The sequence below is a fragment of the Pogona vitticeps genome, chromosome 4 (assembly GCF_051106095.1).
Source record: "Pogona vitticeps strain Pit_001003342236 chromosome 4, PviZW2.1, whole genome shotgun sequence".
In the NCBI taxonomy this organism is placed as follows: Eukaryota; Metazoa; Chordata; class Lepidosauria; order Squamata; family Agamidae; genus Pogona; species Pogona vitticeps.
This window is the reverse complement of record NC_135786.1, coordinates 224,737,662-224,765,000: the sequence shown is the minus strand read 5'-3', so window position 1 is coordinate 224,765,000 and position 27,339 is coordinate 224,737,662. Positions and strand designations below refer to the sequence as shown.

Here is a 27,339-nt window from a genome sequence, read left to right as displayed (position 1 = left end):
AAAACAAAGTAGTTTTGAAGGTTTTTTTTTCTCGCTGCTGCTGGTGCTTTATTATTTTTTAAACAGCGTAGAAAATGCTCAACCTCCCCTCCCCTCCCTTGGACCAAATTACATTAGTGGGGAGAAGAAAATGAATATGGACTTATTGGCCATGGTAACATAAGAAAGCTATGCGGTGCCAGAAGAAACCACATTAAAGGGTGTGTGTGTGCCTGCGTTTGGGGCTTGCAGTTTCTTGCAGTGGAGAGCGGAGTTACGATTTGTGAGTGGAACATGATGAAATCTCCCCCTGGACAAATCGCATTTAGGCTGTCATGCTCACCAGGTGGGATTAGTTGTAGCTCATAGCCTGAGCAAGCAGAGAGCCCTGTGCTCAGTTTAAAGCAAAAGCGAAGCCACTGCGGAGGCTTTTCAAGAATCCTCCTCCCTGAGTATGGCTGAGAGAAACTGTGTCCAGTTACCCCAGGTAGGAGCGGGGTTTTCTTTTAAGGAGGAGCAACCGATGTCTCTTGAGGAGGGGTGGCGGGGGAAAAGAAATCTCGCCTCCTCTCTTTTTTTGGGAAATCGGCAAATCCAACGGTTTTATTGATCAAGTCCCTTCGGAAGCTGCAAATGTGAATCGGCTGGCTTCTGTAGGAAGAAGAGCAGATCGGCTGAAAGGCACGCCAGGACAGCCGATCTGTTGGGCTTTAATCACAAACGTTCCCTGTACTTTTAAACAAGATCGTTCCCTTTAACGTGTTGACTTCTGCAGTTGTGTCTCTCCTTCCTCCTAGGTGTTATCCTTGTTCACTTTTGCTGTCGGTGTAAATGTCTGCGGTGGATTTGTAGCCGAGCGATTTAAGCAAACTACCGAAGTGGTGGTGGACGAGGCTCAATTCCCAGGTAGAATAATGTGACATAAATTGCCTGCTTTGTTACACCTTGATTGGGGGGGCGGGGGAGAGGGTGCAAATGATTTTGAAATGTAGAGTTACTGTTCTTTTCTCTTCTGGAATATATCAAAGGTTATGTGAAAAAGCTTTGGTTTGTTGACCTTCAAGGCTTGCTTATAGGTAACCTATTCACTTCTCTCTGGGTGAGGAAAATTTAGACAAGCATATTCAATTTATGCTCAGCCTCTGAGTTAATTTTAGGCTTTTAGTGTCTGTGCATGTCTGTACCTTGAACAGTCTTATTTTGTCATTTTCAACAAATCTTTAGTGAGTTAACACTGATTAAAGAAAGTTAATCAGGCTACTTTTTAAGCCCACTGAACCTCCCTCTGAGATACCATGTGGGTAGTTCTAGTTTGATTAGATTAGTTTGGGTTTACTGATGGAAAGAGATTTCACATTGTCTCTTTTGACTTCTCATTAGTAGACAGTGAACAAGGAGCAGGGAAATGGAGGGGGCGGAGAAGAGGGGAAGTAGAAAGCAGGTGTTTAGCTTTGGAAGTTGCGTGTAGCAGATGTTCTGTAGATTTTTCTTTAATGTTGCATCCCTTTCAACTACAAGAAGAAAAAAGAAAGAAAAACCATGCCAGGACATCTCTTTCTCCCCGTTTCTTTCCACATTTCATCAGACAACTCAAACATACAATATATCAAGCGTGAAAAGGGCGGGTTGGCTATATACTTCTTGCCGCAACATATAATTTATCTATGAAATTTATATCTGCTGTATGATATCATGACAACTAAAGCTTAAATGGCTTTTTAAAACAACCATGAAACATTGGGGGTTTTTGACAATTATTAACCATGAAACCATGAATACAATTTGTCGGAAGAACCAATGCCAGGATGGCTGGTTCCAAAGACATGGTCTGGGTCAGAGTGTTGTTCTACCTGGCTTGGCTTCCTATTATCATCAGTCTTCAGTGTCTGGACAGATGCCTCTAAGGAGCCCAGCCTCTTGTTTGACAATAGACATTGGTAATTTAGAAGTATATTGCATCTAAACATGGAAGGTTATGCCCTGCTTGAGAGCTTCTCAGGGACATTTGGCTGGCTGTTGTTGGGAACATTTCCGCCCTGGTCTGATTAGGAAAAAAACATCTAGTCTCAAATTTCTGTTCTTACCAGTCAGCAATTCTAATGTTTTTGAAGCACTGTTCTTCCATGCCCTTGACTCATACTGCAGTGTCTTCCTCTGACACACTAAGAGAGGACTGAGTTTGCTTAACAGAGCTTTCCCAACCCTGGGACACTCTAGATGCACTCATTTACAATGCACATCACCTTCCAGTTAGTTCTGCTATTGGTGACGCTGACCATGGTTTGTAGGAGGATATTCATGTATGATTTTAAACTCTTCTCTTTTCACTTAAAAGTTTCAAGCAATTTGCTCCTATGGTGGGATTATAATTAGAACATGACTGTTCCATTAATAATAATAATAAATTTATCTTCATTCAGGACAGCATCTGACTTATTACTAGTTTGATGAAAATGGCTTCTCAGTTCTAATGCCAAGACTTCTTGATATTCGCTTGTGGACATTTCCAGCGGACCCCAAAATATGGCTGATTTATAGATTTGATAATCTCACCCTAATTGGGTGAGATTCATAAACTGCCTATGTATATAAACATGCTTGTGGCAGCTAAATTAAGATCAGATAATATCTTTATTGGGCCATGAAAACACAGGTAAACTTTTTGAGTGCAAGCAGAAAGAAACAGAAATGGAAACTGTGTCCTTAAAGAATCACCTTGAGGTTTGTTGGCATCAGGATTCACCTTGGACATGTAGAATCAGTTATCTTAGTCTTTAGTCTCCATCAACATTTTTTAAAATGTGCTATCAAGTCAACCCCAACTTACAGCAACCATTCCCAGGGGCTTTTAGGTACAAAGTAGACTGAAAGGGTTTGCTGCTGCTCCTCCCGGTGATGCAGTGGTACTGTGCAGCTTGCCCAAGGCTACACAGTCTGGCTTTTTTCCTGAAAGCAACAGTGGGGAGTCTAGCTCCTGGCACAATGCACTGCACTTTTTATCACCCTCTAGCCAGGATGATTTGGGGACTTTTCAGTTTCTGCTCCTGCCCTCCAAACTCTGCAATGTCCAGCCCAATGAAGGATTCTAGAAGAATCAAATCTCCCCTGCATTATTTTAGTGTTCCAATAAAGATAGTATCCAATCATGATTTTAGATTTTGTTCATGAATCACAAGGTTTTATTTCTTTTTTTTTTCTATTTGTTTCTTTTTCCTTTATGTTGTGGCATATCTTATGTCATGTTATGTCTTATGGTTTTTTAATAGCATACAAAGCCTGTTTAGAGTTGGGAAAAGAAACTGCAGCCAAGTTATTGGCTGTATTGTGATGACCACAAGCAGAATGTATGTGTATCTCAGTGTGTATGTGTTTGTGCTTTCTTTGCCAGTGTTGTTTCTAAAGTATCACACTAATGGAAACAGGATGTTCAAAATGTGAGATCAGAAAGCCTTGTGTTCCACTGTCATAAATGGCAGTGCTGAACGATGGTCTGTGAAAAGACGGGTGTGCTGTTATGCTGGATAGCTTACATTTAACTGGTAACAAATGCTCGGATCAAAGGCTCCTGCTTTAGACTTTGATAAGCACACATGATATCTATTACTAGTAATGGAAGCTGCAGATGAGGCAGAGCCTCTGAGAAATGGCAAGATGGGACATTTGTGGAAGCGGCCTCTTACACCTCTGCAGAATTGGCTGGTGCATATAAGTACTTAACATCTCCTTTTGAATAAATTCTGCTGGCCAGCCCAGCTGCTTGCCAAACTAGCATGGAAGATGTTTTCTCCATCTGTAGCTGGAGATCACTTGCATTGTCTTTGCAGGTGCTGGATATCGTTCTTAATAAGTTCCAGACATATGTCTTGAGTTATTAAAATGGCCCAGCTGCCACTAGGAGTTGAAAGCTTTAAAAAAAAATTTTTTTTCCACACTGATTTTTAAATGCAAACAACCTTTTAGGGCCTGTTTTTTAAAAAATATTTGGGTTAGGACTTCGAACAATTACTGTTAGGGACTGGGAGTTGGACTCTGCCTTATGGCAACTTATATGATGCATGTCCATCTAGAAATTTTGAATTGTGCTAGCTGCTACCTTTGAGAAATGGAGGAAAATCACTCTTTGATCTGGAAAAGTTGCAGAAAGTAACATGAATGTGTTGGCTTTTCCTTTAATTTCCATATAGGCATTTTATTAGGCATTCTTGAAAGCTGTACTTCACAGTCAGTAGACAGGTGTGTGTTTCTTAATTGTTATTACCTTCAAACCTATTCTTAAATGTTGGCAAGGTTTAAATTAGCAGAATGAATTTGGATTTCAGTTTCTTCAGTGTACATTGGAACAAAACAGTAATCTCTTGTGCTTTAAAGTGTGCAGCTTATGGTGGCACTGCCTTATGATCATTATTCAAATTAAGATGGTGTTGCTTTGCAGTATCATACATTGTGACCTTGTCTATAATTAACTGCATTTCTGTAGAATTCTTTAAATAGAAAACTGCTGTCCATTCTTCTGAAAAACCACAGACCTAGATTTGCCCTTGCATTTTCCTCTGTAGTGTTATAGAACACCATATTAGTCAGCATTGTTTCTGTTCTAGATCACTGTGGAGTCGGTAGCCGCCTTATGGTAAGCACAACAAATTGACATAGCACAACCAGTCTGTTGTGATCCATTCGATTGCCTCTGCCTCAATTGGTCTACTCAGAGCTTGGAAAAATTATTTTTTGGGACCCCAATGCCCCACAGCCAACATGGGTACTGTACTGATTATACTTACTGATGGGTTTGGGAGTTGTATTCTAAATAAGTAATGCTTCCATGCTCTTGGTCCAACTAGCCCAGTATTGTACACTTTGCCAGCAAGAGTCCTTGGTAGAGGTTTTACCCCATCCTCTTCTAAAGAAAGGGACCCCAGGGATTGGATTTGGAACATCTTTCAATATGTAAAGAACAGCCATGCTGTAATAGAGTGGGTATGTGAGATGCATGAGATGTGATTAGGGATAAAAAGACTGATTTAAGAGAAACCAAGAGAATAAACTTTATAGGAACTTCATGTACGGTAGGATAGTTAATTGGAATACTGTGCTTTGTTTATTACATACTTGGAAGAGAGCCAGAAGAAGTCTGAGGAGGGAGGAAATAACATCACTGAAGATTTCAGTCTTTACCAAAGGAGGGACAGAATACATAGAGAAGAGAGAGAGAAAAACCCTAGTGTCCCAAATTATTCATCTCTGCCACTAAAGAAGCTGCTTGGATGAGTAACAAGAAAGAAGTCCAGCTGCCATGACCCAACTTCTAGATAACCTCACCTGGATGACTGAGAATCTTCACAGATACTCTGCCATTGCTTTTGACTTGGTTGAAAGCTTCACAGCTTTCACTACATGCTGGATGAGATCAAGGGCCTTTTTTGTTCAACACTGTGTTCACACAGTGGCCAGCAAGTTCCCAATGGGAAGCCTTCCGATAGGACAAGAGAGTAACTTCATTCCTTGACTTGCATTCCCCTTCAGCTGATATACACGGGTAGAGAACTCTGATACTGGAAGTGATGGCTCCTGAGTAAGCGTACATGTTTGGCCACTGAGCTCGCTCCTTTCTTCGTAAAACCACAGAGTCATTATCATTAAAAGGATTGGTTCTTATGAAATCATTTGTACTATGATAGCTAACACTGAAAGGACTTGAGAGAGAACTGGAAAGTGCTTGTTTCTTCTCTTGATTTGTATGTGTGTTTGTGTTAGCATTTGGTAACACCACGCATACAACTCACAGTAAACACCAGCTCATCAAAAGCAAATACCTTGAAATCTGTACTAAAAATGAAGAATTGGGTTCATACATTATAGAACCAGAGCTTGTTCAGTTCCATATATGCAACAAGGATGACATTATCAACAGTGCCAAATCACTGCTGATGCAATACATCCTTTGGTGCTTTTGGGGGGGGGGTTCATGTGGCTTTGTTGCATTGTATACTAGTCACAAGCACACTGAAATTGGTTTTAATCAGTGACTACTGTTACTGCCATCATTCCTCTTGTGCATGCAGACCTGTGTAACAGGATTTGAACCTTTGTGCTTAAGAAGTGTTTCACCTTAATGTTGTATAAATCCTTCTCTGTTAGGCCTAGTGAACATCTTACTTGTAAGGCTGCCACTACAAATTCACACCATATCCCACTGGCAGTATGCAACAAAATCTGAGAAAGTGTCCAAGCAGAGCATTTGCTCCTATGAAAGTATCTGGCACAGTGTGGGTGCTTTTGGCTATCTTCCCAGTATCCAGAAGACATAAAGCCAGTCACATGAGGTTCAGTGCCTTTTTTCCGTGTCTTCTCCTATTGTTCTCATGTGTTGATAACATGGTTTATTTGGGTCCAGGCTTTGCGTTGGGGATGGCATTTAGTGCTATGATACTTGCAACAGGCAGTTCCATATCAGGGGCATCTGGTCAGAAACATTCGATAGTCTCCTTTCATGGGCTTAAACATTGCACTCAGCAAAGATACATTTGGGAAGTGGGTTTATAAGAAACCCCCCTCCCAAATAAGGAATATTTCCTTAGAGGCAATGGGTTTTAAGGGTGTGGCTTGTTTCTTTAGGGTCAAACTAGGCAACAAAGACAGCATGTCAGTAAAAGTCAGAAGTCTTTGAACTCTTCAAGTGTTAAAAACCATCTGTTTGTTATAATATGAACCCCCCTGTAGCTTTTCATTTTGTTTTGTCATTGGACAGCTGTTTACAAGTCTAATTGCTCAGGCATGAAGTTCCATTTGACAGAGTATAACTGTGCTTTGAGCTTTTAATCTGTGTTGTCTAGTTTGATTGAGTTTGTGTACATTTTTAAAAATAATCTCCAAGGGAGATACAAAGAAAAAAAGAATCTTTTAAATCATTTTGAGCTGGTATTCCATCATATGGTTTTATCCACACATGGTATTCAACCATATGGTAAATTTGTGCAATAGGCACTGGGTAGATACTGGACACACATATGAATTAATATCAGAGTGACATTATAGTGTGAAATAAACACATGCTTCACGTGTTTAACTGATGATCCATGACACATAAATATGTAAACATGAGACTACTTCTTTCTCTGCTGGCCATTGTGTAAAGATCCAGTTCTTTCTCTCAGGATCTTTTTTTTTCAAGAGAGGAACTTTCCTTCTGTTGGTTTAAAGATCCCTCAATCAGATTTATTGGTTAATGTCAGTGAGTCATCATCACCAGCAGAGACATCCCTGCTTACCAGCTTCTTGGTATTAACCCTTTTTCTAGCACATTGCATACAAAAATGTTTTTGCTTGTTTGTGATATTGCATAGTAGCAAGAGCAAATCCCTTCTAATGACACAGGATGCAGCTGTTTTTCATTTACTTAATTTTAAACCTGCGCCTGAGCTACATCAAATACAACTGAATCCCCTATGTAGAAAATGTTGGAAAGGATTCTATGTACAAAGCATACCTCTTCCCCCCCCCCCAAGTGCATATGTGCGAGTGTCATACAAAGTAGTCTTGCTTACCTGAACTGAAGCAGTACTTGTTCGGTTTTACTTTTTAAAATTGACCATTATATGTGGACTTCAGTAGACTTGGAAATAAAGGATGGTGTCATTCATTGCTCAGAAGGCCCTGAGTGACCCAGTTCCAAGTGCAAAGGCCAGCGTTGTGCAAGGTTTACATGTGTGACAAGCCAAATGGAATGAGTAAATGGAAGTATTGAACGAGCCCCTGAAAGATTGTAAAAAAGCAGTTCAAATGACCATATTGTGAAATGTCACACTGCAGTTTGGCAGAGGACACGAACAGTGTGATCCTATGGTCCCTTAAACAGAAGCCCATAATCACTGAAAAGACCTTGCTCTGGTCTGAGGTTTCAGCCCTGTGGAAAATTCTCTGGCTTTCCCCTTTTAAATTTGCAACAATACAAATAAAGAAAGACCTTCTGGAAATTGGGAGAGGTAGAGAAGGGGGCACATAGAGGCATCCATAGTATCTAAGGCTGACCCAGAGTTCCTTGCCCACACCTTCTACATGGTGGAACATTTAGATTATCCATGAACTGAAGTGTACATTTCCCTCCTATTCTGTGCAGCTGGAAGAGAAATATTAATATAAACAAACAAAATTTGGAAGAAGAGCATTGAATGCCACTCCATTATCATGTCTGCCCTGCTGGTAGGAGCCTAGCAGATGTTTGATATGAGAAGCCTCTGCTTTCAGAAGAGTTTCAGTTATAAAGTTAGGATTTTTCCTGTTCAGAGCAAAGGAATCCACTGACAGAATGTATACTTGAATTTGTGCTTCAAATTTTTTTTTTCTTGGCGGGATCAGGATTAGATCATGTGTATATGAGAAAGTTGCTTTAAATGGTCAGTTTAAAAAATTACACCCAGGAAAGTGACCCTTTTCAGCATGATTCAATATCTCCATCTCATCACACTCTTAGTTTACTAATTTATTCCATAAAAAGAATACTTACATGGTATGTGTCTCTTTTAGGCTTAACTCAAATATTCAACATAATGCATTGTTTCAATCCTTGATTAGCACTATTTCATACTGGAAAAACACCTATTACTCCAGTGAACATGAGAAGAAAGGAGAAATATGTTGAAATATGTTGTTGTTATTCTTGTTTTGACTCATCATAGAATCATTGAATAATGAAATTAGAAGGGGCCTGTGAGGCCATCAAGAGTAACCTCCCATTTAGTGCAGGAATAGAAATCATAATATACTGCCCCCTAAGTGGTAGAATATACCAGATGGGCGGGATATAAATCGAACAAATAAAATAAATAAATAAATAATGCTGGAGCACTCTCTGGGCGGCTTTAATAAAATTATGTGAACAACACTTTGCTCCCCAGCAAGCTGGGTACGTACTTATACTGCAGAGTGTGGAAGTTTAATGTACCATTTGGATTTCTGGTTTTGGCATAGAAATATATAGTGGATTTATTTCAGGTTAATTTAGGATGAGAAAAGTGACTTGCGAGCATACCAGCTCTTCATTTTATTGACTGTATGCTTACACTTCCTTTTTCTTTCACTTCTCACTTGTATAGGACAATGCAGTTGGGCTGTTAACTACCTACTGCATATTGCAAGTATTTGAGCCATCTGTAACCATCTGCTGATCGCTTGATTTATGGTGTCCTATTTTATTTCTCCCCCAATAACCCCCCCCCCCAGTCTTATCAGATTCCCCTTGGATCAGTACTTCTGGCTCCTGCAAAAACAGATGCTTTGAACTTCAAGAGGCAGAGCCTCCAGGTTGCCGCTGCGACAACTTGTGCAAGAGCTACACCAGTTGTTGTGCTGACTTTGATGAGCTGTGTTTAAAGACAGGTAGGATAGTTGTAATTGCCTGCTTGATATAAATGGCTCCAGATCATTAAGTTAATCATAATCCCTTCCACTGGATCCTTTTCGGTAACAACTGGCAAAATCCAATCAGTACTTTGCAGAAATAGTGATCAGAGCCCTATCTATAATAGCTTTATTTGCATGTTCACTAAAGAGTCTTAGTGGCATGTACAATAACCCACCATTCTATGGTCTCAGAACAGTGGCCCATTGGCCATAGGAAGGAGTGGACATCTGCCATTCCAAGATCATTTCGAAAAAAAGCACTAACTTTGGAGGGGGTGAGCCAGTGTTGGATGCTCCCTTCCTAGACACAACCAATCATCATGGAGGTTTCCATGGTAGCTTGTCCTCCTGAGTTAGAATTCTGACTTCATTAGGGAAGCTTTCTTGGGGGGGGGGGAGTTGGCATTGTATGGGAGAAGGAAAATAAAGATTCATTCTAGGCATAACCTCGTTGTCTCCCACCACCTCCCCAATGTGAGAGTGGGGTAGTGTAGACTGAGCACTAATGAGATAGATCCCTCCCATTGCTTTCAGTGGGAGAGAATTTTGACTCAAACTACAAAGACAAAACTCCAGCTACAGGAAAAAGAGTGAAAAATGCTGTGCTGTTTGCAAAACCCTGGCAGGGATTTTGGAAAACTTTGAACATGTGTGATTAGAATATTGTGTCACTATGGATTCTGTCACTTAGGTCTGCAGCCAAAATGTCTTCTCTTTGGATATCATTCTGGGTGTGAGCTACATGAAGAAAAGTGTTCCTGTTTTCCTTGTAGCTTCTGCCTTGTCTTTGCCCTCCATTTCCTTCTTCTGAGACATTTCCACTAGGTTGCTGGGGTGGGGGAGAACTGTCTCAAATCGTGAACATTTGATGCTACTTTCCACTTTATCATAGCAGATCACATTTTTAAAGATAGGCCTAATCCAAGTACTTGCAAAAAAATTTTTATGCTTAGCTGTTTTCTGAGTCTCACTATGCTGAGGCTTCCCATAGAGACTTCCCCATTCATTAACAGGTTCATTACTGCAAGGAGAAAATTATGCCTCTCACCCTCAGTTTCTTTCCACGAGTGAAAGGCTGCAAGATTCACTTCTCTATTTCAGGGACCCGCAACTCTGTAAGGAAAAATTTGGAAGGTACCCACCAACCTTCCAAGTTTTTTCTCACAGAGCTGAGGGTACCTGAAATAGAGAAGTGAATCTTGTAGCCTTTCACTCGTGGAAAGAAACTGAGGCAAAGCTAAAGGCAAAGGAAGGAATAAGGAATGCATTTTTGTGATAATTCTTCCATTCACTTATGTTCAAATCCTGTGTTGTTTTTTCATTCTTACAGTTTCATTCCCTAACACTAAACTCGAGTCTGAATCCATTGTATAGTAGGCTAGTTTAGATACAATACTAAACTGTAATTTAGCATCATAAGAAATGAGCTTTAGTGAATTTCAGGTGTCCTCTTTAAGTCTCCCCCCTCCCTTTCACCAGTGCAGTATAACTTAGCCCCTGAGGACAATGCAAAAGTTTTTCTCCTGGCTCAGACTAACTGAAACTTCCTCTGTGATTTGGATAAGATACCAAAACAGAAGTGGAATTTTCAAGTGTCCTGTTGGTCATGCTCAAGGGAGAAGAAAGAGCACACCACTGGCCCAAAATCATTCTCAAATTCTAAACTGTGGTCTAGCATTATACCCAAATGCAGCCATTACATGTGAACACAAAACATTATTAGAACATTAGTATCTAGTTAAACACCCTGCTCATGGGCAGAGATGGTCAAATATTTATTTCTGAAAGGAATAAAAATCCAAGTGTACATAGTCATTAGTACTTTGTTAGCCATTAATTCAAGTTGTTGTCTGCACCTCTGCTTTATAGACAGGAAGCTGAGACACAAGGATATCCCAGAATCTTCCCAATGAGTGGGGTGAAGCTGGCATTTGAGTAGCCCTTGGGAGATCTTCATTTATAGATTCTATTGGTTCTATTGGTTTAGGGACGTGGTGGCGCTGCGGGCTAAACCACAGAAGCCTGTGCTGCAGGGTCAGAAGACCAAGCAGTCGTAAGATCGAATCCACGCGACGGAGTGAGCTCCCGTCGCTTGTCCCAGCTCCCGCCAACCTAGCGGTTCGAAAGCATGCAAATGCAAGTAGATCAATAGGGACCACCTTGGTGGGAAGGTAACAGCATTCCGTGTCTAAGTCGCACTGGCCATGTGACCATGGAAGATTGTCTTCGGACAAACGCTGGCTCTATGGCTTGGAAACGGGGATGAGCACCGGCCGCTAGAGTCGAACACAACTGGACAAAAATTGTCAAGGGGAACCTTTACCTTTACCTATTGGTTCAGTAGCACAGCCTTTAATTGTAGCACTGAAAGTGTGACCAAGATGGGCTTTGTTAGCCCCATTGCTAGGGTTTATTTATTTATTTTGGTGATGGCATGACAGTTCAGCACGTAACCAACAAGGGGTTTTTGTTTAGAACTACCCTGTTTTTAAAAGCATGTAACGTTTTCCTCAGTGACATCATGAAAAAAGGCTAAATAACTGCCATATAATTCTTGCTCTTAAGTTGCATTATGTGTGTGTATTTTGTCTTTATTTTTTTTAAAAAAAACTTGTTTTTTAGAAACCCAAATGTGTGTTTTATGTTTTCACTTTTGTGGCAATGCTAGCTGGTGGATGGGAATGTACAAAAGAGCGCTGTGGAGAGACAAGGAATGAAGATAACGCATGCCACTGTTCTGAAGACTGCTTGTCCAGAGGAGACTGCTGTACGAACTACCAAGTTGTTTGCAAAGGTACACTGAAGATAATACTATCCTTGTGGATGTTTGCAGTTTTGAAAGGGAGATGGCAGTTATCTTATTCAACTGTACTGTAAAGCAGGGACAACTGTGGCCAGCCATATGTTGACCTGCAGCTCCTGTCAGCCCAAGGACTGCTGTTCAAAAACATCTGAAGAGCTATGTGTCATTCATATGTGTCCCTTAAAGAACAAGAAAATGTTTTAAAATAGCCTGGTCATCGATAGCAAGTATTGTGTAGTTGATGAGGGTCAAACTAGATGAGATTTCAGCTTACATTTGGAAATGGAGGTCTTGTAAATACGTAGTAAGACATCTTAACACAGGCTTCTCTCCTTTTAGGTGGTGAACACTGGGTGGATGACGTTTGTGAGGATATTCGGACTCCAGAATGCCCAGCTGGGTAAGCAATATATATTATTTCTGATAGTATATTTATGCCTTTTAGAAATTAGGTTTATAATCCTGATTACTTTTGATTATATGTACATGTTATAGTAGTTTCTAAAGATTGGCTTCTATCAGTTTAGAAACTCTTTCTCATATTCGAGGGCTCAGGTACACTGTCGAAGTGAATCGGGAGCTGGATCAGGGTGTTTGAAATTGATTGAAGGCCATGTGATATTTATGTCTGTGTGTCCTTTCTCTTGGGGCAACTTTTATTCCGGTATTACTGTGGCCTTTTCTTGAGAGCCTGCATGGGAATAGTGGGGCAGGGGGATGGGGGATGAGCTGACAGGCAAGAAAAGAAGAGTCTCCACTGTCTCCCCAACCCAGATGACCAATTTTTGTAGTGCTCACTTCCATTTTCTGAGCTCAGCTGCACCAACAACACAGCTATGTCAACTGTCTGCCAGTTCCCCTAACAAGGAAATGTTTATAATCTCATCTCTATTCTTCAGCATATCAGGTTTCCACACTGTAGATCTCTCCACCACCACTGCCCTCCTTCCTTTCAAGTTACTGTGCTTCTCCCACTCCCCCCTTTTTTCATTCTCCAGGAGCCTCATGGCAGCTCTGCATTATCAATTAGAAGTGCAGTTAATTAATGCAAATGGTTTCCTTAGTACTTTTAACTGCTGCTGTTCCTGCATTTGGGTTTAGAAAGTTGGGTTTGTTCTAATCCAGTGAAAAGACAGGATCCTTTGATTCTTTAAGAAAAGCATTAAATCTCTGCCCTTCTCACACCCACCCACGATGTAATAATCTCCTCTCTTTTAAAATGTTCCTTGATATGCTGATGGACACTAATGAATGCATGCAGGTTTTCTGTAAATATAACCTTTTAATATTTACTTTAATATTTTTATGTATTTCAAAGTGGCATAGTGCTAGATAATATTTCAGACAGGAAAAAAAATGTTATATTTTGCAGGATACCCTGCAGTCCAAAACCTGTGATCCTTGTATCCAATACTTGAAAAAAAAACCCACAGACACAATTCACTCCAACAAAGGCATCCACATATGCTGAAACGATTCAAACGAAATCATACTTATAAATGAGTTAAAATAAAGAAATGTTGAAAAAAAACTCAATTTCCAATCAAAAAATGCACACTTAGCTGTACGTTGGTTGGCCAGATATTTTTAAATTTATTGCAAGCATGCTAAACCCTACACAAAAACAGGAGCATTCGGATGTGCAGCTGAATCCTGAGTTGCTATAAATCCTCATTTATAATTAATTAATTTATAAGCACCACCAGGAGAAACTCAAACCCAGGGCCAACAGAGGCTTAGAGAAAACTGTAAAGGTTTTCACATGTCAGTTAATGAATTGCTTGCTGTCCAAGGAGGCTAACTGAATCTCTCTCAGAAGAGGGTAATGAAACTACCACTGAGGAAGACTTGGCTCAAATATGCAAATAACTTATTTGAATGTGGGACATAAAACTGTTAGATTTTTTATCGTAGGTTTTGCTGCTTTTAGATGAAGTGGTTGAAAGTTAACCACAGAGCAGAGGTATGACGCCTGTAGCCCTCAGATGTTGATAAACAGTAATAGTTCCTTGCCTTTGACCATTTTTGTTCCAGTTTTTGGTAGTCTGAATCTAACAATTTCTGGAGGACCAGGAATTGGACGTTTTGTGCAAAATTGCATAATTTGTACAATTTGCATAATTGTAGAAATTGCCCAAAAGTAGAACACCCATTTTATTTCAGAGTATGAAGCATAGATAGTTTGTCTGTTCCTTGCATAACAATCAGCTAGTCCTTCTGTGCTTGTTTTATCTCTCTGTTTGAACATATGCTTTGCTTTTCAATGGTAAAGGATACTAGAAACATTTTACTTTAATTATAAAAACCTTGAGGGAAAATAAGATATATAAGATATGTATTAGGAAATCCTGACCTCCAACCAAGAGGTGAGCCAAAAACATCTTATTTTCCCTCAAAGTCTCTATAATCAAAGTGAAATTTTTCTTGGACCTTTTAATTTTAATTTCTTGGTTGGAGGTCAGGAGTTCCTAATATATATAGTCAGACCCTCTGAAGATGCCGGCCACAGAGACTGGCAAAACGTTAGGAAGAAAAACCTTAAGAACATGGCCAAAGAGCCCAAAAAACTTACAATAACCAAACATTGTTTTCTGTAATGTGTTTGTGGGCGACTTCACTTCCTCAGTCCACGGAAACTCACATTAAAATATAGTACAGTGGTGCCTCACTTGACGACGATAATTCATTCCGTTCAAATCACTGTTAAGCGAAATCGTCATCAAGCGAATTTAAAAAACACATTGAAATGCATTGAAAACCGTTCAGTGCGTTCCAATGGGCGAAATACCTTCTCATTTTGCGAAGATCCTTCATAAGGCGGCCATTTTCCAGTCCCTGTAAAGTGAGGAATCTGTGCTAAAAAGAGCGGGGAGCCATTTTGCACAGCAAGCGGCCATTTTTAGAGCTGCCAATCAGCTACTTTAGAATCATCTAGCGAAAAATTGGTTCCCGAAGCAGGGAACTGATCATTGTCAAACAAATTTTCCCCACAGGAACATCATTTTGCGATCGCAATAGCGATCGCAAAAACTTCATTGTAAAGCGGTTTCGCCATTTAATGAGGTAATCGTTAAGCGAGGCACCACTGTAGTTAGTCTTTAAGGAGCTGCAACACTTTTGTTTTCTTTATTTTTATTTTGTTGTTGTCTGAAATGCTAGCACAGACTAACACAGCTAACTCTTCTTAAACAATGTTTTGCATCCTTAGACCAAAGGTTCCCCAGATCAGGTGTTCTGGTTGTACAGTATAACTTTGTCTTTCTCTTTTTTTCCAATGGTCCCCAGAATATGCTCCTAGGGTTTCCCAATGTTTTTGGGATTTGGGGGTGGTATTACAGACACTGAATGGGAAAGAGAGAATCAGTTAGACTTGGTGGACACTCTTCCATTCAGGAAGGGTGCCAGTTGGATGTCAGTCGAAGTCTGTGGCGGTGCACATTCCAGGGCAATATGATGGCGTGCATTTATTTTCGGAAGTAACTTCAACTATGTATTTAATAGGATTCAGTCATAAGTGAGTGTGCATAAGGGTGTAAGCTTAATGCCTCACTAAGCTCCTATGTCTTTGTACTTGTGTCAAGAAAGGCAACAGGCATTTGTGCCACTGGTCAGCTAAGTAAAGTATTCAGAGTGAGAAGTTTATGTATTTTTTTTGGCCCACAATTGCCATAAGAATTCTGGGAATTATAGTCCAAAAAAAGAGAAAGTAACCGTTCAACACTCTGGATTAAAGAGGTCCTGAATTCCTTTGATTTCATACTGTCTGAAAAAACTTGAAAGTGCTTGGAGATGGATAGGGGATGAACTATTAAATAAATCTAAGGGTGCTTTCAGACAAAGTGCTCTCAATCAAAAGAGACTGTTTAACTAGTCTGTCTTTACTCTATAATTAGTTTTCTGTGAACGGAAAGATTATGGGAAAGTAGTAGGAAAACCTGGGAGGATTGCAACTGGAAAATGATATCTGAACCCCATAGTAAAATCTCATAAATGAGGCATGGAAATTGCATAAGAAAAGCTTCATTTGAAAGTGCCCTAAGAAAGCAACAGTTTGTGTATTTTTGCATTTTTTTAGATCATGTCCTTAAAAGTATTTTAAGAAGAGAAACAATATGCTGTTTCATATAGCCAGTCATGCATTATATTAGTTTAAATTCATATTCCTTCCTTTCTGCAATCTCTTCCACGTTGTTAAAAGTGCTGTGACCCAAGAATAAATGCTTTGGAATTAGTTTTTGGCAAAAGCATCAAGGAATCTTTGTCCTTGAGTTAAAGGAGGAAGGGAGGATAAGATGGTGTGGAAATGAAAGTAATTCTGTGGTCTAGTGACTTGTTATAATTGATACCACACTCTTGGAGGCTTTCTTATAGATGAAAATGAATAAATGTAGCTTCTTTAGAACTCCAACACAAAATGAAACATTTGTATTAGTAACAAAAAGTACGGTAGATTGCAATGCAATCCAAAATCCAAGTATTTTAACAAAACATTCAGGATCAAGGTAAAGTCTTGAAAGCTAGAAACTTGTTAAAGCATTTGAACAGACACTTTTAAAATCTTTAACTTCCTCTTAATTCCAATCTAGTTTTACTTGCGATTATTGTCTTAAGCAAAAGAATTGTGCTTTCAAGTGGCAATCCTACACTTGCTTACAGGAGAAAAGAAAGTTCTACAAACAGGAGAGGTACTTCGTTTTGAGAAGAACATGTATGGTCCCTCCCCCCAGCTATTTTAATAACCTCTCTGAGACCCTCTTACCAGAAGCTGTCCAGGAACCTCTGGTCCCCCTCTCTCCATTTTTTGACCTAATTTGCCATGTTCTTACTGCTGTCTGTACCTTATTAACATGTTTTCCACTCCAGTTTTCTTCGCCCTCCGTTGATAATCTTCTCCGTTGATGGCTTCCGTGCATCATATACCAAGAACGGTAGAAAAGTCATGCCCAACATAGAAAAACTAAGTAAGTGCAAATGACCAGAACAAAAAGAAAATAACAGTCTATTGATCTGTTGATCTATCTAGTTTTTGCTTTCCCAATGGCAAAGGTGAGAAAAGTTCTTGCTTTATCATTAAAAGCACTCAGAGGCTTTTAATGATAAAGACATTTTCTCCTCTAATTATAGATTATCTCTCAAGTTTCTTTTTGCCCTGTGTGGGGAAGGGGCCAAATTTTTTAAAAAAGCCTGAAATTCAGTGCTGTTTATTTTCTGTTCTTTTGGCATATTGCCTCATTATCTACTTCCTTCTTTTTTCAAAAATGAGTTCCCTTTATTTATTTATAGAATGATGACCCCTGAAAAAGATTCTTGCATGCCAAGAGATCGCAAATCTGTGGTATTCATAGGCACATCCACAGCCTAGTGGGGAATCACAGAAGTCATTTTAGCTTCTACAGGGAAGAGTTGTTCTGTTGTTGTTTCAACTTATATACCACTCAATATTGCTAAAACTCTCTCTGGGCAGTTTGCAACGTAATTGTGCAAACAAAACTTCAACCCCCTGCAGCCTGTAACAGACAATGTCTACATAATTTCTTAATGTAACTGCAGTTTGTATCTAAAAAGTTACACGTTTGCATAACTGCATAATAGGATTTCAGCCATTAAGTTTTGCTTATTTGTTGCGTAGAATATTTCTCCTCTCCCAAGAACTGAAGCTTTTTTTGTCATGGTATAACAAATTTGTAAAATTATTTGTTTTTATTGTAGCAGCTTGTGTCACTGAAAGGAAACAATAGCTGGAATCTTACTGGTGCTTGCATAAGGGTTGTGTAACTTTGGCAGCTAATTGCTGCTAACTGACAAGGTGCCAGCTCACACATCTGTTGCACAATTTTGGTAGTACCTCATTGTTTAACAGCACTTAACCATGACAATCACACAGACGTTTCGCAAACACCAATAAGATTGTGGCTAATATATAGGTGAACATTCAAAAGTGGACTTCTTTTGGATTCTGTCCCTTCTGCCAATGAAAACCGAACTTCCCCTTATCTTGTCCCCACTGCAGCATTAAGTTCTATGGAATTGAAAAACTGTTCCATTTGGTATGTCACTGCTGTAGAGCAGGTTTTTAGAGTGCACTGAATAAAGGGGTGGGCTACAGATACAACTGAATGTCTCTGCCTTTCCCCTGATTCTATTGGCAGAAGCAAAAGAATATACTGCAACATGACTTCAGGATTCTGGCTTCAGTTTATAACAAGTTTGTATGTTTCTTTAACATTTGTCTGTTTCTCAACAGCCACAGTTTAATTTTTATTGTATTTTTAGAAGGTGAATTTTATTTTGTGACTTCAGGCAAAAACTCTAAGTGAAGTAAATAATGAGCTGGTGTATATTTTACATGTTGTCTTTTCACTTTTGGGATTCAGTTTATGCCACATCTGCATTCACATCTTCTTCAGCTTCCTAGAACAGCAGTGTGATGCCATCTCTTCCTTCCTCATAATGCCTTCCTAATCCATCTTTCCCATGAAGCTTTGGACATACCCCAGAGTCTCATACACCACATTGTTTTAGTTAAAATGCAGTGACTGATATAAATGCATGTTATTTCCTTGTTTGAGGAGAGGAAGAACAGAAAATGTTAGGTAAAAGTGGGGTGAGTAGACTGAAGTAAGACATGAGTGCAAGACTCAAACTATAGCAGTTGTTTCACACTGAGCTGAAGAATGTAATCGCCATGCTGGATCATTCTAAATGGCTGCTAAATCTAGCTGCCCATTTATACACCTGGTCATCCGTGTATGGGAGCTCAAAAGCAGAACACGAACATAACAGCAATTCATGTCTCACTCATTCTCCCCACCAAGTGATATACAGAGGAGTACGTTTCTGACAGTGGAAAGAATAAATATCCTCGATGGCTCATAACCTCTAGTAGCTCTTCTTCTCTGAATTTAATATAATAGCACAAAATTAGGCAATAACAATAGTTTTAATTTGAATTCTCAGGACAGGAATTTGTCCTGTTACACTTGCAGGATGTGACATAGACACTTGTTGACACAAAATAAATGATTATACCACTTTTCCCCATTTTTAGGAACTTGTGGAACACATGCTCCATATATGAGACCTGTATATCCCACAAAAACATTTCCCAACTTGTATACTCTGGCAACTGTAAGTCTTGTTATTGGCTTCATGTGTTTGCTGATTTTAAAAATTATCATTATTATGTAAATGTAAAATAAAGGCTAAGAAAAGGAAACTTCTGAATATGCTATCGCCTGGATTTTTTTGAAACCGGAAAGACAGTGAGGCCAAGTCACTGAGCTTAAAAATTAACCTGCATATAGGTGTTCAATGTGAATGACTACAGTAGGGCCATATGCACCTGAAGAACTGTGGTATATTTGATGTATGTCAACATACAGCTTGGGATACTGTCCTGCTTCCATCAGCCCCCATCAGTATCAGTGAGTTTTCTACATGAAAAGATAATCAAGAATGGAAAGTTTCCAACTAAGAGGTTTCCACCACACACAGCCACTGCAGATGGAAAATGCCATTATAGCGCTAAACTCTGCCCTCAAAACAAAGTGATAGGGAAAAATAAACCATGGGTTTTGAGAGGGTCAAAAAGAAATGGAAACACATGGAAAGAAAGCAGTACAATGTGAGATAACAGGAATGTTGTCTGGACTTTGAGGGAATTTCCATTATAACTGACACATGGCAGGGAACTTCAAAAAATACAGATTTTCTGTCTGGAAGAGCCTTGGTTTAGTGTAGTTGAACCACGTGAGCCACATAGAATTATGTGCCAGTTTAAAAATATGTCATGAAGGAAGGAGGACATTGAGCGAAATAAAGTGGCCTATTAAATCTTTGACCCTCCAGATTATGATGGACGATGACTCCTTTTTATTTTCTCTGAACATTGGATGTTCTGGTTTGGGCTAATGGCATTTGGAGCCCAGCCACTATTGGATGGTTGTACATTCCTCACTCTTGGCTTAAGGTATCCTAGAGGTAAATGTTGTGGCTGTGGAAAATACATAGATGCAGGTTAAACATCACCTGCACTATATAAGAAAGTCCACTAGTTAGTCAGTACTGATCCTCAGCCTGTCAGCTCTGTATATTGTGGTGGGGTTGTGTGGAAGAAAGCACTACAGGGCTTCTGCTCTTGGCTAGAACACAATGTGGCTATAGAAGAAGAACCATAAACTACCACTTACAAGACTTGGACTTTGCTAGAGCAGAGATGAAGTATTAACTGCACTATCTCTTCTGCTCATTGCTAATTCTCAAGCGGTTTTCTGAGAGACACATAATCTAAATTGATGGACACCCCTTTAGCTGCTGATGTATGAAGATAGAACAATATGCCTATTTTGCTAAGAGCAGGGAAAGTGCTCATGACGTTGCACATGATTTTCATGAATGTACCATACAGTCATGTAAAATGAAATGTTCTCAGCACAAACTGGAAGGCAAGACAATTTATCTGTTGTTTCCTTTAGTGCCCACTTTCATTATTTGGGCCATTGCTTTCCTTGATGGGTGTAATGTACCAGAAAGATTGATTATACCTTTAAATGCTTAAAATTAAGCAGTTATTGTTACTTTCAGTGGATCAGTGGTTAAATTATAAAGGCGGCAGTGGGGAGGCAAGAGCCTTTACCCATTGTTCTTCAAAAGCTAGAGGGTGATGTGTGGGAAGTGAGGCTGAGCTATATAACATTTCATCCCTTCATTACCCGCTGGAATTTTGAATATAGTACTAGATTAGCTGTAATCAGCAGCATGGTTTAGGAAAGATGTGTTTTGGACTACATTATTTATGTTTGCTTTAATATTTGGTTCAACTTAAGAAAGAAAAGCCTTTTGGTCACTAGAATTTTGGAACAGCAAATGTTAAATTCATTGAAGCCATTGCTTTTTATAAAGACACGCATAATAATCTGCTTAACCCCTAATATTTCTAGCACTCTAAGGTTTTCAGATTATCCATAGTTATCATATTAAAGAAGAATGAGATGAAATATATACTAAAAGCTCCACTAATTGTTGTTTGGCTGTTTTTTCCCCATAAAGGGACTCTATCCGGAATCTCATGGAATCATAGGGAATTCAATGTATGATCCTGTGTTTGACGCTGCCTTTAGCCTTCGAGGCCGAGAAAAATTCAACCACAGATGGTGGGGAGGCCAACCTGTAAGTTTAATTTTCGTTTGGAAAAATGTATCTAAATTTGCATGCGTGCTATTATTAAAAATCCAGGCTTTGCCTCCAGTCATGACACAGAGTATTGACATGAGGTGTATATAACTTTTCATCTTGGTTTGAATGGGACATTATTACTCATGAACTTTAAAGCAGCAAAGCCATTCCATTAGAACCTGTGGGAAATGTATACATGCTGTAGCTTGCAAAACAGCTCAGGGAGGGAGCGAAGCCCATTCTTGCCGGGAGCCCTCTTGTCCTGGGTGTAAACCAAGGGTCTCAAACTCAATTTACATGGGGGCCACTGGAGGCAGAGTCTGGGTGAGGCTGGGCCACATTAGATTTTCCGCCAAGCGGAGCAAGAGCCCGAGGAAGCCTCCCATGAGTTTCCGTAGCCCAGCTGGGGCTCCGAGGAGGAGGAGGAGGAGGGGCATGCGAGCCCTCGTTGCCGGCCACGACTTCCTCCGGCTCCTTCTTCACTACCATCACCACCAGCACCAGAAGCAGGACGAAGAAGTGGAGAAGGGAGGTAGCGCCGGCGACCGCCTAGCCGGGGGGGGGGAGGGCACAACATAATTTTTTTTAAACCCTCACAGAATTTGCCTTGCCAAAGGAGAAAAGCCCCCACCAGTATCGTGCGGTGGCAGCTCGGGGAAAAGGGCTGGCAGCATGCCTCGCTCGCCGTCTCTCCCCCAACACAGCGCATCTTGCACTCTCCATCTGGAACTGCAGCCTGCCAGCTGGCAGAGAGGTGGGCAGGCTGGCAGGCTGCAGTTCTGGATGGAGGGTGCAAGAGGCGCTGTCTTGGGAGAGAGCCAGCGAGCAAGGCGAGGCTTTTTAAAACTCTTGACAGCAGAGGAAGCGTGGGCGCTTCGGGGGGGCAGGCAAGGCGGGGGCCGCAAACTATTGTCTGGTGGGCTGCAAATGGCTGCATGTTTGAGGCCCCTGGTGTAAACCCTCTTGTTCTGGCGTGGTAGCACATTTCAGCTTCCTGTAAACCTTAATGGCATGACTGTGAATCTCCAACAGCTTGACCTCCAGGGGTAAGTGAGTGGAGTAGCGGGTAGTGGGAAGTTAGAGTTATGAAAATGAATGAATACTAACAACTGAATGCCAAACAAAATGTGATTTTAATAGACAGGTCATCATTGGTGATTTTTATGAGGGTCCCGGAGGTTAATAGTAATGTAGAGCAGGTTCTTTCTCCATTGCACAAAGAGGTTTCTTATTTAAGTTTGTAGCCTATGAATAGGGTGTGGAATAAATTGCCTTTTTCCAGTTCAGTTGAGAAAGAAAAACTCATCACTCAGCGAATCTTCTGTTGCCTTGTGTTGAGGCATTTTGTTCCTGTTTGGCTGGGAGTAGGGGCAAAAGGAGACATCACAACCCTCATATCAGAAGACCTGTAGGGTAAATTTTGTTTACATACCAGGCTATGTCAGTTGGAGCCAAAATATAAGAGTATTACTGGTGGTTAGAGGAAGATGGAGATCTCAAGGAGAATGGTCTTTCCTGAGAGATGGTGGATCTCCTGTCTCTGGAGATCTGCCATAGCAAATGAACTGGATGACTGGCAATCCTTCATTTACTCCTTGTGCTACATTGCCTCAGGTGGAAATAGCTACCTTAAACTGATGCAAAAAATGTCCAGTCTCTATCTTGGGACTTTAGTTCAGATCTGAGATTGTAACATCCAGTCAGGATAATTTCTGAGCTATCCTGCTTCTCTCCCCCATCCTGTCAAGCTCTGCAATGGCCAACCTGATGAGTTTGTTCCTGGGTGTGTGTGTGTTTGTGTTTTGTTTTTGATTTGGAGAGTTTATGTTCTGTCTTTTAATCTAAATGGTCTATTTGCTTAAACTGCATTTTATATTATATAGTTCACAGAAGTCATAAAATAGTACATTTATGTTCTCAACTCCATTTGATACAACTGTGTAAGTTCTAAGGACCTGAATTGGAAGCCAACTGTGTGGAAATATTTTTAATTTCTTTTTCAATCAGTGTTCCTCCTTATAACCTAAAGTCTTGAGCCCTTTGTAATCTGCTTATATTTTCTTAATTAGATATGGATTACAGCTGTCAAACAAGGAGTGAAAGCTGGTTCATTCTTTTGGTCCAAGTAAGCAGTCTTCATTAATTATTATTAATTATTGTAAAATTTTTGAAGTTAAACCACACGCACAAGAGAAACTTATCTGTAATGGTAAACTCCTGTACTTAGAAGCAAATGCCATAGCACACAGCTGACAGGGCTTAATTTCTAAATAAAGACATAATTGGGAAATAAATCTGGTTCACTTAGTTCTGTTAGGCTTTGGAATTAGCAGCACTTTCCTTTATACTTCACAGTTCATGCCTTTAATTTTGTTATTTATTTATTTATTTATTTATTTATTTATTTATTAGATTTTTACCCCACCCCTCTAGACAATAATATGTAGTTATTTATGTAATTTTTAAAAATGTCTCATTGTATATTATTTTTGCAGTTGTTTACAGCAAGAAATTAACTGCTGTCCAGATTTTGAGAGAGTACAGCAGTCATTAGCTATGCCGGCTGGGGCTGATATGGGTTGAACAACATCTGGAGAGCTACAGGTTCCCACATCTGTTCTGTATGATCACATACTGAAGATGAGAGAATAGGTGGCTTGGGAAAAGCAAAAGCAGGAGGCTATTGAGGGCTTCTGATGTGAAAAATTTATGTGCATTGCATATGGTATTTTTTATCAGCTAGGTTATATGTAGTTGTAGCCTTTGCTTGTTGCAACAGTGTGCCATACCTGCTTTTTCTTTCCATCTCTCTTGTGTGTGAAATAATTTTAATCCCTACAAAATAAAAAGAAATTTACATAAAACCTTGAATAGCTAATAATAGCATGCTATCAAGTAGCTTCTAATTTATGCCACTAACAAGTGAGATGATAAGTGGCACCAATATTGAGCAGACCTGGCCCCCTGTAGGAATGCACTTCCTGATTATCTTGTCCTACCTTTCTGTGCACACAGAAAACAGATGGAAGTTTCTAATATAGGTATGTTCTCCACAGGAGTTATGATATGGATCTTAAGCATATTACATTCCTACTTCCTGGTGGACTGTAAGTTATCAAAGACAATTCATCTCTCTGCTGGTCTTATGCTGTTTCTCTGTTTCTTTTCCAGTGTAATTTCTCATGAGCGCAGAATATTAACTATTCTGCAGTGGCTAACTTTGCCAAACAATGAAAGGTAGGTAGGCAATCTTTGCTTTTCTTCTTAAATGTTGTTTTGTTGAAGGGAATGGAAAATGAGGATCTTTTGTAGATTCCGAACTTTGATAAGTTCATGACGTGAATGTGCTGTTATTACTGGGCAACAATTACATGGGCTTATGTTGATTGGTGCATGTTGCCTTTAATCCTGTTTAGTCTAATGTGGCTTAACAAGCATTGTTCTGAAGGTTTGGGTGAATGTCAAGATTTTTAATTCTGAAGTTGAGTACCCATGGCACTATATCCTGCCAATGGGCATAATCAGTAGAAAGTGTTGTTGTACGCTTTCTCTCCCTCTTATGAAACAGAGGAACATTTTGTCAGGAGATTGTTCACCCCACCCCACCCCGAGCACCTCTCAGCATACCTTGTTGTATTTCTAAATGAAGTTATGGAAGAACAAATTACTTAATCTTACTGTGGAAAATTTATGACTGTCTACCCCCTTCCTCTTTTTCCATAAGAGATAAATTTGTAAGGGTTGACATGAGATAACTTGCTAAAATAGCTATTCTTTTGCCCATCCACTTTTTCTTCCAGGCCGTATGCTTATGCATTCTACTCTGAACAACCAGATATTGCTGGGCACCGATATGGTCCCTCTGAGGTTAGTATAGTTCTTCGTCTCCCATTCATGCAAGACGTTGCCCTCTGCTCAGTGTTTGGCACTGCTGCAAAACCTGCCAAAATGCTAACCTTTGACTGAATGGCTTATTGTTCACATCTGTAAGACTGCAATGTGAGGGAGTTGTGCTGAAAATATACACACTGTAATACAGCTACTCTATCATGAAAAGGACAGGGAAATGTTACTCAAAGTTTCCAGCTGTTACTGGTGGCCAGGAGTGTTGGGTTTGTTTTTGATTTTTAGTTAAGTCTTCACAGGCTTCTCTTAAGTGCACCTAGCGATGAATGATAAAACAGAAAAGTGCTGAGTAAAAATACCATTTATTGTGATTATTTCTGAGGCTTTAAATAACCCAGTTATTTAATGCAGGTTGCTTGTGTGTATTCCCTCACCTTTGTTTAAGGAGTAGAATTGTTTGTCTTAGACACATTTGCTTTATAAAGAGGCTGATATTAATTGTTTAGAAAAGATACCTCTTTATTTTTCCCATGTGTGAGCTTGGATAGACTGTCTTTGAATTAAATTGGTATGGGACTGAGTAAGCCAGTTTGTGAAGCAAAATACATGTTGGCCTCTAGACAACTATTGAGACTATACTTGATTGCTAAAACTATAGTAATTAGCCATTCTGGGTTAAGGATACAGCCAGATTCAAATAGTTCATTCATTCCTAGTCAGTATCCAAATGCAGCTCTTTTTTGTCTTGCTCTAGTAGTTTGACCCACAATTTTAAACTCAGGAGGCCTATCTGGCTTGTGGTATTGTGGTATTCTCTCAACAGAGAGATCCACCAGCACTCAGTCTTTTTTTCTTGAGAATTTGGCTATTTCTGTATTGGGTGACTGAAATACTCAAAATGTCCTGACTGTCTAGCATCAAAATATTTCTTTTGTGGCTTCACCATCTTTGGGGTTGGAGGTGGGTATGGGGATCAAATATATTTGTCAAATATGAAGCAAAAAATGCCAGATGTTCAAGCTGGAGTCAGGGGGGGAGAAGAACTGGAGATCCTGTTGGCTACTGGAACATTCCAAAGGATTTTAGATCATGATCAGCTTATGTTATATAGATTACAGTAAAGCCTTTGACTGGGTAAAGAAAAATAAAAAAAACCTATGGATTGTTATAAAAGAAATAATGTGCTTCAACATTTGATAGTCCTAGTGCATAACCTGTACTCTGGATTAGAGCCTACAACTACAATAGAATATGGAGAAACAGAATTGTATCCATTAGACAAAGATCTGAGACAAATGTGTTTTATATCTCCTTAGTAAGAATTATGTAATTTAATGCTGACAGTAAAAAAACTGAAATTGTTAAAGATTTTCTGTACCTTAGTTTAATCATCAGTCCAAATGCAGACTGTAGCCAAGAGGTCAGCAGAAGACAGAGACTGGAAAGTCTACTATGAAAGAACTTGAGAAGATTATTTACGTGTAAAGAAACAGAGATAAGACCAGCAATGTCTATAGAATGCTGTCATTGACTATGGATATGTGAAATCTAGGTCATGAAGAAATCAATTCATTTGAAATAGGGAGTTGGAGGGGAGTTTTATAGATACCATGGACCACCAGAATGACAAATAAGTGAGTTCTAGAGCAAATCAACCCTCTGACTAGAAGCTAAAATGCTTAAACTCAAGCTATCATGAAAAAACAAGACTTGCTGTAAATTGTGGTAGTACTAGGAAAAAAGGAAGACAGTTGGAAAAGTAGAATCCCTAAGATATGATGGACAGAGTCAATAAATGAAGCCATTGCATTAGTTTTTAAGACCTGAGTAAGACTGATAGTGATAGGACCTTTTGAAGATTTCAGTTCCACGAATTGGAAGGAACTTTAATGGCACGCAACAAAAAAATCCACTCACAAGCTGCTATTTTGTGTAAAAGGATAGGTACTCTGGTCTCTTATGTCTAAGTAAATTTGGTTGCATGTTTCTAAATGAGTATCCTAAGGAAACTGGCTCAACGGTACAGGTTGCATGAATGTTGATGTTTACTATGATCAGGCTTTTGTTTAAAGTAGAGAGGCTCTCAGGAGTCACCTTGGATCTGTAAGGCAGTACTAGCAATCAAAGAAAGCTCATGTCAT

The 27,339-nt window shown here is 39.7% G+C and overlaps 1 protein-coding gene across 5 annotated transcripts in view; it reads left to right on the top strand.

The window, feature by feature from the left end:
• Window positions 1–27,339, top strand: part of ENPP2 (ectonucleotide pyrophosphatase/phosphodiesterase 2) — a 93,727-nt gene that overhangs the window by 29,449 nt on the left and 36,939 nt on the right. For 2 of the 5 annotated variants that reach the window (XM_020796521.3, XM_072999281.2), the window contains exons 1-11: window positions 76–466; window positions 777–885; window positions 9,196–9,351; window positions 12,044–12,169; window positions 12,518–12,578; window positions 17,042–17,139; window positions 19,227–19,306; window positions 21,227–21,346; window positions 23,422–23,477; window positions 24,524–24,589; window positions 25,153–25,219. In XM_020796521.3, the coding sequence (XP_020652180.2) occupies window positions 434–466; window positions 777–885; window positions 9,196–9,351; window positions 12,044–12,169; window positions 12,518–12,578; window positions 17,042–17,139; window positions 19,227–19,306; window positions 21,227–21,346; window positions 23,422–23,477; window positions 24,524–24,589; window positions 25,153–25,219 (972 nt within the window). In that variant the 5' untranslated portion in view covers window positions 76–433. Of the gene's footprint in view, window positions 1–75; window positions 467–776; window positions 886–9,195; window positions 9,352–12,043; window positions 12,170–12,517; window positions 12,579–17,041; window positions 17,140–19,226; window positions 19,307–21,226; window positions 21,347–23,421; window positions 23,478–24,523; window positions 24,590–25,152; window positions 25,220–27,339 lie in introns of those variants that run through there. The other 3 variants (XM_020796522.3, XM_020796523.3, XM_078391619.1) reach the window with 3 other exon arrangements.